Genomic DNA, 17,023 nt, shown 5'->3' with positions numbered 1-17,023 from the left:
CACACCCCGGCTCAGCTTTCGCCTGTTTGGCCCAACTATTCTTCCTGACTTGAGGCGCACCACTGGCATCTCCTCACAATGTTTCTCTCACCTTTCAGACAATGAGTTGGTCCCTCGCCCACCGCTAGGGTATTCTTTGATATGCACCTGTCCTCCTAGGTACACCCAGCCGGTTCTGCAGTGGCTAGGGCTTCAGTTGCCTCCTCCGATACTCAGCTCGTCATAGTGTGACAGTGGGCCTGTGGTCTAGGAGTTTCTAGACTGCTCCTGTCGCTGAGGTCCGCACCACAATGCACTCTTCACTGAAGTATGCCTCTCCATGGGGCCCTCATGTAGACATAGTCCAGTAATTGGAGCCAATGCGGGCCACTATACTTTGACTCCGACTACTGGGGCTACAAACATTAATTCTCCCAGTCAGCAGTCGTCCACTTTGAGGGCCTGGGTTGGCTCCCAGATGCAGTCTACCTGGGCCCAAGGCAAGGAGGAAGTTGCGGGGTGTCCCCATTGCCAGTGTGGCCTTTGTAGCTCTCCAGTGGCCCCCAGAGGGTGTGTGGCACTGCAGCGTCAGGTTTGTGGGGCAAATGCAGGTTATTGCTGCTATTTCAGTGCTGTCGGCATCTTACTTGTGGGTGCCTGTCCCAGGGGTGGCTCCTGCAGCTGCTGTTACTTGCGCTCGGTCTATGATTGCCCACCTTAGAAGTGGCTTATCACGGGAGCTGTAATCCTGTCCTTTCCTGCAGCTCCGATGCTCCCGCCATTTCCTGTCTTAGCCACCACTTGGCATTCATTCCCCAGGGCTGCGAGGCTTGTGGTGCTGTCAATGGCTTATTCCATTGGGCACTGTTCGGGAGTTAATTCGGGTGGTATTGCTGCTGTCAGCCGCTACCCAAGACCGGGCATCCAGGCATGCAGCAATGCAGCATGGCCTGCTTCACTGACGCCGCTCTGTGGGCACTGCAATTTTGTTGCAGTCTGGGCTTCTATCTCGACTGCTAACCCAGGAGAGGGTCTCACCCTGGGAGGCTGAATATCCGGCTTTGATGGTGTCCCCTGATGCTCGTCGGGCCCCCAAGCCAAAGTGAGTACCTCAGGTTTCCTGCTATGAAGTGGGAAGGGCAGGCGGCAGGGCCTGATCAACGGCGAGGATGGAAGGACCCGGAAACACGTCCTATCCTTCTGCCATCTTGGCCACGCCCCCAAACAACACATTTTAAAAAGGATCCCACATTGGCACATGTAGTCATACCCTGCAGTGACTGAAGTAAACAAGCATTTGCAATGCAATAGGTCTCGCATTTACTCAAGTTTGAGCTATTGACATTGCGAATAACAATGCCTTTTATTTTTGTTTTTGTTTTAAAACATACATTGTCATTTACCAATAGATTAAGCTTGCGTAAATGCGAGCCCTATTGCACTGCAAATGCTTTTGTAGCTGTGACTAGAATGAGCACTTTATAATCTGATAGCACTTTGAAAGGAGATGATTTACGGGGACACTGTTTTTTATATTTACTTTGTGCATAAAGATGCTATTATTTTGTGTGTTTTTTATGTAATTTTAAATGTGATTCTTGTGATTTATATTGTACGTCCTGCGTTTATAGACTGAAACAATACCGTTGACTGATTGATACATGATCTGCATTGTAAACGTGGCGACGACAGGACACACCTAACACTTCACCAATCAGCAAGCACAGAAACTGATGTTACTCATAATCAGTACAGCAAGGAATTATTAGTTAGCAGTGAATCACCGACACTGGAAAAACAGTTGGCAAAGTGTGGACGGCTGTCAGCGAATCCCCAGTGGTGCTACTGTCAGACCCCTTGCTTCTCCGAAGGTGCCACTGCCATTTTTTTTTCTGCTGGTTAAGCACTATTGTCGCTGTCAGCTTTTTAAAGTTTCTTTTTTTTTGTTGCCCTAACAGAATTCTGAATGTTTTCTAAAACACTTGGTCTGTCACTCTATCCACTAGTACGGCCAATCTACCTGTGCTGCTTTCAACCTTATCTAATGATGTTCCTCTGTTCTGGTGATGTGATAATGCGCTTACCCCGTTGCTCATAATGCTTAAGACACTCTTCCCCCACTGCTCTCTGCCCATTTCATGCCTTCTCCTACACAATTGGCTATGGCTATTTAACCCCACCTTGGATCTCACCTTTGGCCTCGCAATCTGCACAATATTTGTTGTCCTCCTCCCGCAGCATGCGTGACAGGATAGCTTGGTGCTGCTTGTTTAGCTTCAGGGCCTTCTCTCGCTCTGAACATGTCGCCATCTGTGCGAGATTGCGGCTCACAGGCTCTACCGGGCTTCTGCTCTTGCTGCCGCCTCCTGTCACTGGCTGAGCCCGAGAGCCACTCACAGATCCAAAGCACACACAGAAGCATTTTCACTCCCGTAAGCGGAACAGCTGTGACGTACAGCACACCCATCAGTCCAGACACCACCCCTGATCGCGTAGGCCCCCCCCCAACACCTGCAGCGCCAGCGAGCCGATGTGGACTCCACCCCTCTACATACAAGTCCCTCCCTGAAGCAGAGACCACATCTCATGTCCCTTACTGTGGGCACCTTCTCACCCAGGTGCTGAAGCACGTCAGAACCAGTGGTGCGTGCGCACCACAGAGGAGCAGGGCCGGGAATGGAAACTAGTGGTGCGCACGCACCACAGAGAAGTGGAGGGAGGGAGCGCAGAAGCGCAGCGAACGCACGCTGCTGCGCGTGCTAGACACGGACGGGAATGGGCGTGGCAAAGGCGGGACATGCACCCGCCTTTACCCAATCACGTGCCTTAAAAAAAAAAAAACACGCGCAAAAACACGAGAAAGTCCATGCCAGCCAGCGAAAGCCTGATCACACGCACAAGCGTGTGGTCAGCTTTCAAAACCCCATACAAGAGGTCTTGCGCTGCTTGAGCGGTGCTGCGCACTGCAACGCTAGGCGCAAGACCTAAAAAGGGCCTGTATACACAATGAGTCAGTGGTTGGCAATATCATTTGCATCTAATGTAACCTTTTTGAGCAGGGGCAGGATCTGTCCGGTTTGAGGTCATCCAGGAAAGTGCCTTGGCTGTGAGTGACATTGACAATGTAGAGAAAGGATGTTATAGCATCTCCATGAAAAGATTTCAGATAAATGATGGTATAATATTGTTTTCGTGGGAGGTAACTTTAAATCCACTGAGGATTTTTAATGCTTTCCAAATGAAGATAGAGCAGTGTGGGATGCTGAGTGAAGGTGATGTTGGCATTACTATTGATGATTGACATGGTTTTTCTTATCTTCTTGGAGAAGAAATGATTGATGATAATGCACTCTGACTGATTGTGCTACTGTACTATCTAAGAATATTTTATTGCAGTGGTTCGCAGCCTTAAAGAGAGGTTTGATTATGTTAGTTTTTTGCTTAATGGTAGTTTTTGAGAAAGAGACTTTTTTGTATTTAGCTTTTAACACATAAAGTAACATAAAAACCTCTTTATACACAAGTGTTTAACTTAATGCAGTTCTCAAAATGTTTGTTTGGATCTCTTGTATGATTCTGTTGAAACTATATTGAATACTCCAGTTTTAACCATAATTCATTGCAAAAATGTTAATGCTTAGTGAAAAAGTTATCAGCTTAAGCAGTCCTACCTTGTCGTCTCTACTTGTATTGAGAAAGAGCCTTTCAAGGACTTAATGTGAAATCTGCAAACTGAACGAAGTGCCTTGATTTCAATGTGGCCATCAAAGACCTTGATACTTTTTCATCTGTTTTCTTGCCTTTATGTGGATCTCTTGTTCTCTGAGCAATAGTGGATCTGGCATGGTGCAAAGTGCTTGGCTTGAATGCCATGTTTCTGATGGCACATTCAGGTCTACAAAGAACTGCGGTGATGCAGTGAGCTAAATAACGGTGATGGATTAAGCCCTGATCTCTTGACTGGGTAAGAGTGGTCTGCCTAATTCAGACACTCTGTTCATCACCACCCCCTTTTCTGTATCGTTTTTGGCCACTACAGGTGTGGCAGGGTATACTCAGACATGAGTCCCTTGCTCACTGCACCACCAGGATTCAAGCAAGCCGGGCCGACGAAGGCTGAGATGCCAGAAACTGGTCCCCGGAAGCTTGTCTCCTTTCTAGTGAAGAATTGGCTTGGTAGTTTGGTCTGCCCTGTTCCCATGAGGCACGGGGTCAGACTAATTTGCATATAGCCAAGTTCTGAACAGCGGTGATGCAGTGAGCTAAATAACGGTGATGGATTAAGCCCTGATCTCTTGACTCAGTAAGAGTGGTCTGCTTAATTCAGACACTCTGTTCATCACCACCCCCTTTTCTGTATCGTTTTTGGCCACTACAGGTGTGGCAGGGTATACTCAGACATGAGTCCCATGCTCACTGCACCACCAGGATTCAAGCAAGCCGGGCCGACGAAGGCTGAAATGCCAGAAACCGGTCCCCGGAAGCTTGTCTCCTTTCTAGTGAAGAATTGGCTTGGTAGTTTGGTCTGCCCTGTTCCCATGAGGCACGGGGTCAGACTAATTTGCATATAGCCAGGTTCTGAACTGCGGTGATGCAGTGAGCTAAATAACGGTGATGGATTAAGCCCTGATCTCTTGACTGGGTAAGAGTGGTCTGCTTAATTCAGACACTCTGTTCATCACCACCCCCTTTTCTGTATCGTTTTTGGCCACTACAGGTGTGGCAGGGTATACTCAGACATGAGTCCCTAGCTCACTGCACCACCAGGATTCAAGCAAGCCGGGCCGACGAAGGCTGAAATGCCAGAAACCGGTCCCCGGAAGCTTGTCTCCTTTCTAGTGAAGAATTGGCTTGGTAGTTTGGTCTGCCCTGTTCCCATGAGGCACGGGGTCAGACTAATTTGCATATAGCCAGGTTCTGAACTGCGGTGATGCAGTGAGCTAAATAACGGTGATGGATTAAGTCCTGATCTCTTGACTGGGTAAGAGTGGTCTGCTTAATTCAGACACTCTGTTCATCACCACCCCCTTTTCTGTATCGTTTTTGGCCACTACAGGTGTGGCAGTATCGTACAAAGCTCTGCTGTCTTACTCATTTACTAGGATGTTGACTTCTGATGATGGCTGGTGAGTGGGGGTGGGAGGCCATTGAGTTTGTCTTGAACATGTCTTAAATGCGTGAGTGTGGATGAAACAGAGAGAGAGGGCAATATCTGAGCGTGTCCTCGTCCCAGGGAGAAAAACAAACGGCAGCACATGGGAACAAGGATCCTTATTGCCATGTTAATTCCTAATAAAAAGTAAGAAAAAACTTACATCTTATCAGTGACATTTCAAGGCAGGAATGAACCTTTCTCAAACTAGACAAAGAAACACCAAAATCATAGCAGCATAGGAAGTTCACGAGGAGTGACGCACCTCCCCCCTTGTAGTCTGTCCAAAATGATGAACTATACTCAACGCATGTGATTTGGCTTCTGAATGCAAACAGGCAGAGCAGCGTGGCCACATTGCTAGGGGACACGCAGCGGCACAGCTGAAAAGCCTGTGATATGGCTTCTGAATGTAGAAGGACAGAGCAGTGTGGTCGCGTGGGAAGGAGGTACACAGCTGCACTGCTCTGCCATGTCGCAGGCTTTGGACTGATTTCTAGTGGAGTGATGCTTCCTCCATTGTGAACTTAATAAAAAGTTGTGATAAACATTGTATAGTTTGGGTTGCGTTGAAATGCAATTTTTTAATTTTTCACTAATAACAGGAGATTTGTTACAAGCCAGAGATTGTGTAGGTCTGCTGGGTCAGTGCCTGTGTTTTTTAAGAATGGATAACCGTCTTGTTAGATGTACATTCCCCTGTAATAAAATGTGGTGATCTATATGAGGTCTCTGTAATAACCAGAAGGCTGTGCAGCCCAGTGGTGCTCAATCAAGTGACACTGTTCACACATTCCACTTTCTGTGTACCACTTCCTCCTTGGGGGTTCAATAGACATTGGTCTAGTTATTGTGAGCTCTGTAATTCAAACAGAATGTTGGTGTGCCCCAAATGTAAGCAGCTTTGAGGTACAGACAGCAAAATAGATGCTGTGATGCTTTTGTTGAGCATCACCTTTGTTGGCTCTCTGCCCCTGATGACCCATGAGTACTATGAGAGTAGGAAAAGGTATGACCGAGGAGATTGCTGGTGGTATCTTTCAGCACTTATTTGGACTTTAATAAATTGTCAAGTAATTGCCCTGAGGAGTAATCAGATGTGGTAATCAGGGATCATTCATTAGTATCTGGTGTGCATAACTTCCTAGGAATGTAAAGCCATATAGCATAATTTCAAGAATCTGGCACTTTCTCCTTCCTGAGCGTACTCCCTACCCTAAGTTGGCAAGTCACTGCAGCCAGGCATATGCTTGCTATAATTATATTGATATTTGCAGATGTACCCATCACAGGATTGTGCTACAGGGCTTTATACGGTTAGGTCACCACTTGCAGGCTAGTGTCCCATGCCATTAACCTGTGCCATCAGTATTGCAAAAATTTGCTTCTTTCAATATCTTTTAGAATACAAAGCATAGAGCCTTCAGGTCAGTCATTTTCTTGAAACCACTAACCAGCAGGTTAGTGTACATAGTTACAAAGTTCCAATCTCCCGGCAGAAGCAGTAGTACTGCGTTGTGTATAGTGTCAAGCAGGGTCGGATTGGGAAGGCGGGCACTCGGGCATTGGCCGATGGGCCGCGGCTCCAGGGGCACTTGTGGCCCGTTTTTTTTGGGCCTCTGGTCGTACTAGAAGCCAGATATTGTCACCTCAGCCCCAGTGTCTATTAGGCCTTGTTGAGGGGAGGGGGGGGGGTTAAAGAGTGGAAAAGGCACCGCTCAAAATGTGTGTCTATAAAAGTACAGAAAGCACCAAGTGGAACAGTGTGTGGCAGAAACGAACATTTACAAGAGGTAAATGAACAATGCAGTACAGGAAGATGTCAGCGAAACATAAAGCAAGGGCACACATGTGGCAAAAGCAGATGGGCCCCTGATTATAGGTAACTGAGTAAAGCTGAATAGAGTATTATATCATGAACAGAGCGTAACCTATAAACCATAAGCTCCTGTAAGACTAGCTTCCTAACTTTAATTATCAGAGACTTCTCTGCTGTCAGAAAGGGTGTTAGGCAGCCACAGAAAGAGCTACCCTGTGTTTTTAGAAGATATTTGATGCAAACAAAGGAGGGGTATTCCTGACTGTGAGAATAGCTTGTGAAAGGTCTATACAATTTGCACTTTTTGAAAAGTGGGGTACAGGGTTTTTTAAAAATATATTATTTTTTTAGGATTGCAGGTTTCAAGAACGTGCAGGCACAGATAACATTAGAGAATGGTAACTGGGAGTGTTGACGTGTATCCAGATTTCTCATTGTTTAGTCACAACGCACATTTGTGGCTACATCGAGGCACTGACAAGGTCAAGGAGTGGAGCTGTATAAAACAAATACATAACACATCAGCCCTTTGCATTTATAAAGAAGACATTGGGGCACATAGGGGCGGGGCTTCCCCTAGCACATTTTCAGATTCTGTTCTCTGCAGCCTTGGGCAATCCAGGGATATTGCTACACCAGAAATATGAGTGCCCCAGCAGTACTCACTTGTAACGCTTGTACCGCTGGGGAAACATGACAGAAAGTTGTCAGTGGACTTCTTTTCACTGTTTGAGAATAACACTATTACACAGTTTTCGTATATTTTCAAGCCCAGAGCCACAACTGAAACTTAAAAAAGAAACTCGTTCTGCTTTGTACCATGTTGAAAATTTGAAAAGCAAGAAAAAAGTGCAAAAGATATGGCGGGAGCAGCAGGCAGGGGAAGTTGGAGGGGGAGAGAAATAGTATCTCAATCAGTCTTGAGCAGCAGATGGGCATAGATTAACTTGAATCAATCTGTACCTCTGTTCCTACTCCAAAGAAATGACCAGAAATTATGTTTGGCCTAGTCTGGCAAATTAGGAAGCCTGTAAAGAAGAGTGCCATCAAACGCACAATTAGTAAGCAATGCCCATTTTGTAAACATCAGCTCTCACAGGCTCGACCCTAAAAGTTAGTTTAATCTTGTATAATGTATTAGCATAATCTTGTATAATGTAACTGGTGATCATGTAAATTGGTTTAATGACTACAGGCCAAGTTCACACTATAAAAAACTACAAACAAATAATAACAAACAGTCACAGAGTATTAAGCCAGCTTTAGAACACATTTTTAAGGGCCTTTGCCTTACATTTACTACTTAAAGTACATACCTGTCAGATGGGTGATTTCCTTCCATTTGGTACCGTCCAGGTGGCAACCCTAGCCAGATCAAGTGTTTTGGCCCAAGGCTATTTTGTTTCTCCTCGCCAGCATGCAGAGCTTCTAGTTATGACAATCTCAATGGTTCTAGAAGCATTAAAATATTTAATTTACCAAACAGTTCTAAAAGAAATTAGCCTAAGGAGACTAACCAGATGGTGATCCATGAAAGGGATGATTCGGGAAAGTGGGCCACTTTTTTTGGGAGTGCCCGGGCCGAATTGTGATCCCAATCCGACCCTGGTGTCAAGCTACTGGCAAAAGCTAGAGGGGCCATATCGGTTCACTGGCAAAAGATTCCTTAGTTGTGGTCTGTTCATTATTAAAAGATATAACAAAGCAAGTAGACATTACTGATTGCGAAAAGCATGTGTTAAATGCAATAGGCTTTTAAGGGTGGATTGTCATTAAACTGTTCTAAAGCCTGTAGGCAGGTGTTTGGTTACATGGAATCTCGCAGACTACTTAGTGGGTAAGTGTTTTTTGATGTTGATAATCCACCAAAACAAACCATGGGGCTAGACGATTTTCCCTATGGCAATTCAGATTAGGCACTATTAGTGAGGATTTTATATTGTTTTGATATTTGCATTTTGTATATATTTGCAATTTTATTATGGTACACCTGATGGTTGCCTTGTGGGAAGGTTTATAAGCAACACAGTTGGTCTGAGTTTGTTACGGTGGCAAGACAGTTATAAAAGTTATAGGTCTGACTGTGTATAATGAAAGCTACAATAAAGGCAGCAAGCTTGACATATAGATTGTGAAAAGCATTCTTAAAGTCAATTAGCATTTAAGTTTAGATTGGTATTTCTGTGTATTAAAGCCTACAGATAAGTATTTTGCTGCATGGAATCTCACAGATTAGCATATACGCAAAGGATTTGGTGAGGAGTATCCCCTCCATGGATATAGAAGATAAGGCCCTCGTAGGAGGATTGGTATTTTGCTTTGCCATCTGTCATTTTGTGTACTATGTATTTAAATAACTGTATACCTGGGGGTTACCCTGTGAGATGATTACACTTAGTATAGGAGGCCTTAGTTGCTTATGGTGAAAAGCCAAAGATAAGAGCTACAGGCTTGATGTGTTCAACAGGAAAAAACAGTTTGATGCCAAAGATCTGATCTGTTTAATAACAAAAGTAAAATAAATGCAGTAGGCCTGACATATTGATTGTGAAAAGCATATGCTAAAGTCAATATGATTTAAGGATGGATTGGTATTTCTATGTATTAAAGCCTACAGAGAAGTATCTTATAACATGAAATATCAAAGAGAATCTTTGCAGGGAAGGATTTTGATGTTTGTTACTGCCTCTGACATACCATAGGGGAAGACATTTGCATTGATGTAATTCTTACTAGAATGTCTTCTTAGCTATCTGCCATGATCTTGCAATGTAGAAAATCATTAAATAATACATGCATCCATTACCCAGTGGTGGGCACCGCTAGATAGGTTAGTTAGGATGGTGTTTCTATGTGAATTGCCTTTTTTGTGTTGCTAATAAATTTGGCGCTGTTTGACGAATCTCCAGAACACTTTTCAAAATAGTGTTACTTGTTGACTAGTTTGCTCTTAGAAAGTTTCAGGGTGATCTGTCAAGCGGGGCTGAGAAAAAGGGTGGGGGGAACTTACAGCCAAAACAGCTGAAACATTTACACCAAATGTAGCAGATAGCTAGGCCTTGGTCCAGAAAGAGTGTTTTTTTTGTTTTGTTTTGATGTGAGTCCGTTCAGTAGTTTGGTGAAATTAAGGATCAAATAAATTAATATACATCAGGCTGTGAAGAATCCATCGGCCCGACAGCTCTCCAGTTGAGATCTTATTGGCTGCCACCTCGTCACTCGTGTCCTACAAAAGCGCAAGAAAAAGACAGAGGCCAGGGTAGGGATACCCTGATTCTCTTCATCCGGTGGTGTTGTAAAAATGTAAATGTATTTTTTTGTTTTTTAATTTTGCTATGATTTTGGGGAGGATCTACTATAACTCATGTCCGAAGGTAACTATAGCTCACACTCTCACCATGCACTGCTGATTACCCCACATATTACATCTCTTATGACATCTTCTATGACATTGAGTTATAATTCCTTGACATAATATTAACTATATCTAGTTCTGAGTTTTCTGATTTTAAAACATTAAGTTGTCGCTGAACATTTCATCTAACTATATCACTACTTTAACCTTTGTTTTTTTTCCAGTGAATTTCTAAGGTTTTTATTTTTTTAATGCACAGAAAGATCTTATCGTGCCTAACTATAAAGTCTCTTTAACCTTTGTTTTTTCAGTAAATATATATATATATATATACACACACACACACACACACACACGCTCATCTCTGCCATTTGTCTCTCTGAATAGACTTTACACTCTGCTTCCATCAATGACACCACACTTCTTGGGCTACTGTTTCAGCCCACATCAGTTCATGGTATTCTTTCCCTGTGAATGACGATATTTTCTGATTACATGTATGCGTCCACCTGAAAATTAGTGTGGCATAGTGCCAGGGCTGGTTAAACAGCCCTTTAGCTTTTAATTTTCTCGAATTATAGTTCTTCCTTCATTTCTGTATGCCTCCAGTTTTTATTTTAATAATTGATAAGAGGATACTGCAGCACCCCAGGCAGTGCTAACGGGTTGCTTCATTGCCACTCACTTCATCTGCAGTGGACCACATACCACTTGGCCATGTACTCTAAGCCAGGAGATCATTATGGAATGCTGTTATTCATAGAGAATCATGGTTTTACCATTCCAAGATGGCCGGCAATAGATAATTTACCATACCTCTGCAAGATGAACACTCTCTGCAATGTTAAGTTTTATTATTGCAAACTGTGTTTAGAATGTTTTATATTTTCTGTGTTGTTAGAAAGTCACCCTTTTGGCCTGTTCATCCCCATTTTTGGTGCTGTATGGAGCTAGTGGTAGCTGTCATGTGTCCTGGCCTCTGCTCTTTAGGCCCAGGGCCAGTGCTATGCTAAATGCAAACACATACATGTAGGTATGCTTATAATTGACATACCTTACCCTATACGTCTCTAGTAGGTAATAGGGCCAGGGGATAAACACTGCCTATAATTCCCTAGTCTATTATAGGGCATAGCAGTTTAGAGGCCAGCAGCCTTTGTTGGACTTGCATGTGTGCACTGCTGAGAGCCTGGGGTCATTTTAAAAGCAGACCAGTGTTACAGAACTGCTTTTAAAAGTAAAATTCACTTCAAACTCCACTTTGATGATATGGGCACTTTAAAAGTGGTAGTCTACCTTATACTTACATTGTGGGTACCCCCAAGTTCTTCCCTAGGTGTTCCAGGAGTGAAGGGGGCGGGGGTCATGTAACTATAAGTAGGGTCCCTATTAAAGAGGTTTTATAAACCCTGGTAAATGAAAGCTGTCCGTTTTATTTTTCCCCAGTGTAGGAAATACACTATAAGTTCGAGTTTGTTGCTGTGGGCTATGTGAAATAATAACCAAAATTGTTGTTGCATTTGAGGAACCCCCAAAGTCTCTCCTAGGTGTTCCAGGGGTGGGAGGTGTTGTAATTGTGAGCAGGGGCATTATAAACAAGGTTTTATAAACTCTGTCGAGGAAGAAATTGCACATTTCATTTTTTTCCCTTGACGATAGTTGGCCGCTAGGCTAACATGGCAATATAATATGGACACATTGCATTCAAAGACTGAACAGAATGGTATTGATAAATCAACCAACTTTGCCTTATTGAATTTATCATAACTTGTACAGAGAAGAAGTTATAATACTTTCTTTTATATAAGCCAAATTCCAGCCTCTAGCACTCTTCCCAGATAGATCTGCCCTGAGGGGATTAGCCTGGCTGCCTTGATTAGGTGATAAGTGGCCTGGCCAGGCAGAGGCTATCTGATGAAGAGATCTCTATGTTGAACAGGAATGCCAGATCAGGGGGTTGGGCCATAATGCATCAGCTTCAATGGAAGAACAGGTCACCCTCACACTGCCAGATGGGAGGCTTGAGGAAGGAATTCACGGATGTGAGTGGAGGGAGTTTATAGAAATAAGCCATACTCTGAATTTGGTTTCATTAGCTCTTGCTGCTCTGCTGAAATTTCAGACATGATGGATTTTGAGAGAATAGTGCTTTTAGGGACAAGACTATGCCACACTTTGGAGGAAGCTGTCATGCTTTAGGGTGTTGCCCTACACCTCATTGGACAGATGTGCTGCCCTGCTTGTCGCCAGAGAACACTGGATAAAGGGTGAAAGGTGCAGAGCCTCTCAGTTCTGCTGCATGAGACTACAAGAAAAAGGAGGATTGTCCTGCTGGAATCCTGATTGCCTGGTGACGACTGCGCCTGCTGCACTATCCGGAACTGCAGTTCTGAGGACTTTGCCTTGCTACAAGAATGAATAGGCAGTGGACTCCCTGCAGCTACAGGTTAACGGAGCCTAACTGACCCTTCTCCAGCCAGCTTCCCCCTCTTGGAGTGGGTCCAGTGGAGTTTTAAGGGGTTGACGAAGTGCATTGTTGGAAGCAAGGTCCAGGCCTGCCAAGGATCATCTAGGAGATTCCAGATCCTTGGATTTGTGTTTTGGACACTTGGAACTCACCAGGAGACTTTCTGGAAGGACCTTTGGGAAACTTTTTGGAAAAAGCTCCAGGAGGTGACCAACCTGACCACGAGAGCCAAGCCACCCCGACCCAGCCCGGATTTCAGGTTCATCCTGCTGAAGAGCTCTGGAAGTTCAACTTCCAGAGTTTGAGCGGGAGCTTCCTGAAAGTCAAGCAGGAGAACCCTCACCAAATCCGGACTGGTGGAGAGCAGCGAGGGCCCCTAGCAAAAAAAGTCCAATAGTAACATTTTGACTTAGGACTACCGTGTGGGGTATCCGAGCAGGGCGGAATCGAAGTCAGCTTCAAACATTGACTTTGTCCCATTCAAGAGCAACCAGATGTCCAGAAATGGCTCAATTGGCTTCTAAGCAATTGAAAGTGTTTATTCTTTAGAAATTAATATCTCCGGTTCCCTACACCGGATTTTAATGGTTTTGCTGTCATTATAAAGATAAAAATAATTCCTATATTTATAAATTGGTGTGGTATTTTTGTCGTGTCTTACTTATTCACTGTATTGGTGCTTTTAAATGCTTTACATGCTTGTCTCCTAAGTTAAGCCTTATTCCTCAGTCTTAGCTATCAAGGGTTGACCAAGGGAGTAATATACAGAGACCCTATTTAGGACCCAATACTGTATTAGTGGTATTGTTTCTGGTGTTACGTGCCTACCTACCACTCCCTATAACCCACTTTCCAACATTTGTGTATTCTTTTTTAATTTATCATACATATTCTATTGAGTTTTTTTGCATTGTATGTAGTTGTTTTAGAGGTTGAATGCAAGAATGAGTCAGAAGATAGATGAATGGATTTATGATTGCAAAGATAAGTGGCAGAGTGCATGTATGCAGACTTATCAAATGTCAAACCCATTCGATAACACAATAGGCACTTTCATTCATAAGTCAGACTTATTGGAATTGGCAATGCTTGTTATTCATGAAAAACATTTTTTGGCTTCATGTGACTAGAAAAGCAATAGCATTTTGCATACACCCTTTAAGCCCAAATGCAACTATGTGTTACACACAAGAAAATGTCACTGTTAACAGCTTGCAGTGAAACACAAATACAGTTATCACAGAGCTTTTTGTGGTAATTAGTATGTGTCATGGTGAGTAGTAAAAGGAGAGAGTTAATCATCACTAAATTCTCTTTTAGAAGGAATATTGGTCGAGAGTAAAGACAACATGGCACCATCACCCATTGTTTTTGGCTTATAGGTTTTTCTTAACCAATAGTAAATATGTGTTTGCTTACCAGCTAAGTTCAGTAAAGAAGCATTACCAGAAATTAGAACATTCGAATGTTGGAAGCTCTATTGAAAACAATGCAGTGCTCCGGGCTTCTAGTGGCCAGTAGAAGCATGGAGCTCCAACATTCCAATCTTTGTTCACGGCTTTTGCTGTGAACAAAAGGCCTTACGGAGCCTGATGGGATTTCAATCCCCTCAGGCTCCGTGAGGCCTTTGTTTGGCAAATTAGCTGTTCTAATTGCCTAAGAGCCCTCCGTAGCGACTCTATCGGCTATTAAAGGCCCTCTCCCTTAATTAATGACCCTCGCCTTCGGCTTGGACCTTTAACGCTGGAGCGGGCCTTTAATGCCCGATAGAGCCCCTATATATTGTAGCCTTCTGATGTTGACATAAAGTTGTGGCTGTTGCTGTGATTTCTGAGAAGTGCTTAATCAACGTGCTTCCGGGTTTGTGAATGATCTAATTAATGATTGTGAGGTTAATATAAGGAAGTGGAGGACAGTACGGACAATTATCCTGGTTTACTTTAAGGTAAAATCAACAGAAGTCCATAAAGTGCACTGAATGATTAATGGATTGCTTTGTTTTATTTGCAGGTCATTCACTGGAGACAATGAAGTTGATAATAACCCCTACGATTACCGTAAACTGCTTCGGAAAACATCACAACGTCGGCGCCTTATTTGAATTTTACCTTTTCCTTTGGAAAGCTATCTGAAATAGCCCTTTTTTATTTATTTATTTTTGCACACAGCAACTTATGTGAGAGTGTGAATATAGTGTTTAAAACCAACTTTTTTTACATTCATGATTTTAACATGTGTTTGCTTTAAAATGTTGCATGTTCTGTTTGGTGAGTTATGTGTTGTATACACTAGGGCCCAAAGTAGCACCATGTGCTTACTCTATTGGTTATCTGATCTGTCACTGTACTGTAGATGTCAGATGAAACAAGCCCAATTTCCTGTCCCACGAGAGATGTCGATTATAAATAAGTTAATTAAGGAAGAGTGCCTGACAGATCTTGGGTTCTTGCTCATTAATCCCCTGACAGTCCCTCTTCTGTGCCCTTCTTTTCTGGTCTAACCCCTACTTGCAGATCTGCTGTGAGAGACATGAAACTGCTCTTCGGTTCCTTGATGTGATTCTGTTGGAAACGCTGGGAATTATTTCATTTTACATATTTTTCGCAAATCAGAAAATTCAGCTATACAAATAAAGATTTCAGTTTATAATTTTTTTTACAACTTAAATTATGAACTTTTTAATGTTTTATTAATTTCTCTGTGAAGCCCATTCAATAAAGTAAAAGAAGAATCTATTTAAGACAAAGCTTTACATATTTGCTGCCACTGGAAGGATGCAGTTCTCTTGACTATTACAGCATAATATACAAACTACAATACATGCATCATTTAATAACTTGCTTGGCTTCAGATTTACTTTTTATACATTCATAAAAGACTTAGATACCCGAATCTTGGTGACAAGGAAATTGGAATTGAAGCGTTAGTATCAGTGCCACTGGAATTATTTATTTATTTATTTATTTATTTATTTATTTGAAAAGCAAGTGTGCTGCCGCTACGGCGGCCTTTGCATGATTATAGATTTACTGCATTTACCGCATAATCCATCATTCGTTGCACAATCTGCAGATGTTAACTAGAAAAATGTTGTTTCTAGCACAACGGTTTAAAAGTTACTAAAAAAGCAGCAACACATGTTGCTGCGCAGTGGAACGCCCTTTGCAAGGTTGACTGGTCTAGTTTCTGTTGCTTATTGCTATATTTGGGTGTTAAACTGGTACTAATGAGGTGCAACCAATCCCCAGGCAGTGTTAGCCAGTGTAAAAACGCAAAAATAATGAAGTAATGCTATCACAAAATGTGCCACGTTACGCAGCATATTTTGACTTTTTTTTCTGCATTTGTCAACCCTGCAACAGAATTTATCCCTTCCATGACGCATAATTACATTGGCCCTGGCTAGTGTTTTGGAACCTGTTGTAAGAAATGATTTGAAGTGTGCTGTTCTGTATCAACCATAGTAGAACTGACTGCCTTATCCTTCCTCGCCTGGCTGTTTGAGGAAGAAATTCAGCCTCCAGGCTCTGGCCAATGTGACCCCAGATGCTTCAGTTACTTGAACTATCAGTCCATACCTTACACTTGGGGTATCACACACAACTGATTTTATGGCAAGTTTGTTTAGTTGCAAGAGTTTTCACTGCCTTATCAGTGACTCTCCTTCCAGGAAATACCCTGTAACATTTGCCTGTGGGACATAGCCATCCTTATATGCATTGCTTTTCAAGTAGCATGAAGTCACATTGAAGGTAGGGACCACCACAAAACACCTCACTGTTTAAACAACCTAAGGCCATACTGCTTGATTGTAACAGGCTGGTAGAATTTTGCACAGTCATTTACCAACCGTATAGATCGCTCCTGTGCTGCGACAATTTTACATTAATATTTGATTATCCTGACAAGTGCAAAAAGTAATATTTGCACTGAATGACCACCTCACATCTGCCCTGAAATTACTCCATTAGATGCCTGTAAAAGAAAGAGTGACATATATCTGCCTAATTCATAAACAGAGAAAAGACAAGGAGATGATGGACGGAGCACTGAAACTTTTCAGACACTCACCCCCAGTCACAGATCTGGATTGAATCCATCACTTCCTTAGCTCACCTTGCCACCCAAGTACAGAAACAGCTATATGCAAATCAGTCTTGAACCTGTGCCTCATGGGAACAGTCCTGCCAGAACTGCCAACCTGTGTCTTCCCTGGACCGGAAAAAAGCATCCTAGGACCTGTTTTGGGCT

The 17,023-nt window shown here is 43.0% G+C and overlaps 1 protein-coding gene across 1 annotated transcript in view; it reads left to right on the top strand.

Annotated features, from left to right (window-relative positions):
* MYO3A (myosin IIIA) overlaps positions 1-14,998 on the top strand; it is a 1,386,887-nt gene extending 1,371,889 nt beyond the window's left edge. The window contains exon 39 of the mRNA XM_086939966.1: positions 14,783-14,998. Within this exon, the coding sequence (XP_086796092.1) occupies positions 14,783-14,873 (91 nt within the window). The 3' untranslated portion in view covers positions 14,874-14,998. The remainder of the gene's footprint in view (positions 1-14,782) is intronic.
* The last annotated feature ends 2,025 nt before the right edge of the window (positions 14,999-17,023 follow it).

This window comes from Lissotriton vulgaris, chromosome 10 (assembly GCF_964263255.1).
Source record: "Lissotriton vulgaris chromosome 10, aLisVul1.2, whole genome shotgun sequence".
Lineage (NCBI taxonomy): Eukaryota > Metazoa > Chordata > Amphibia > Caudata > Salamandridae > Lissotriton > Lissotriton vulgaris.
Note: the sequence above shows the minus strand (reverse complement) of the source record. Positions and strands in the feature narration are given on the sequence as shown.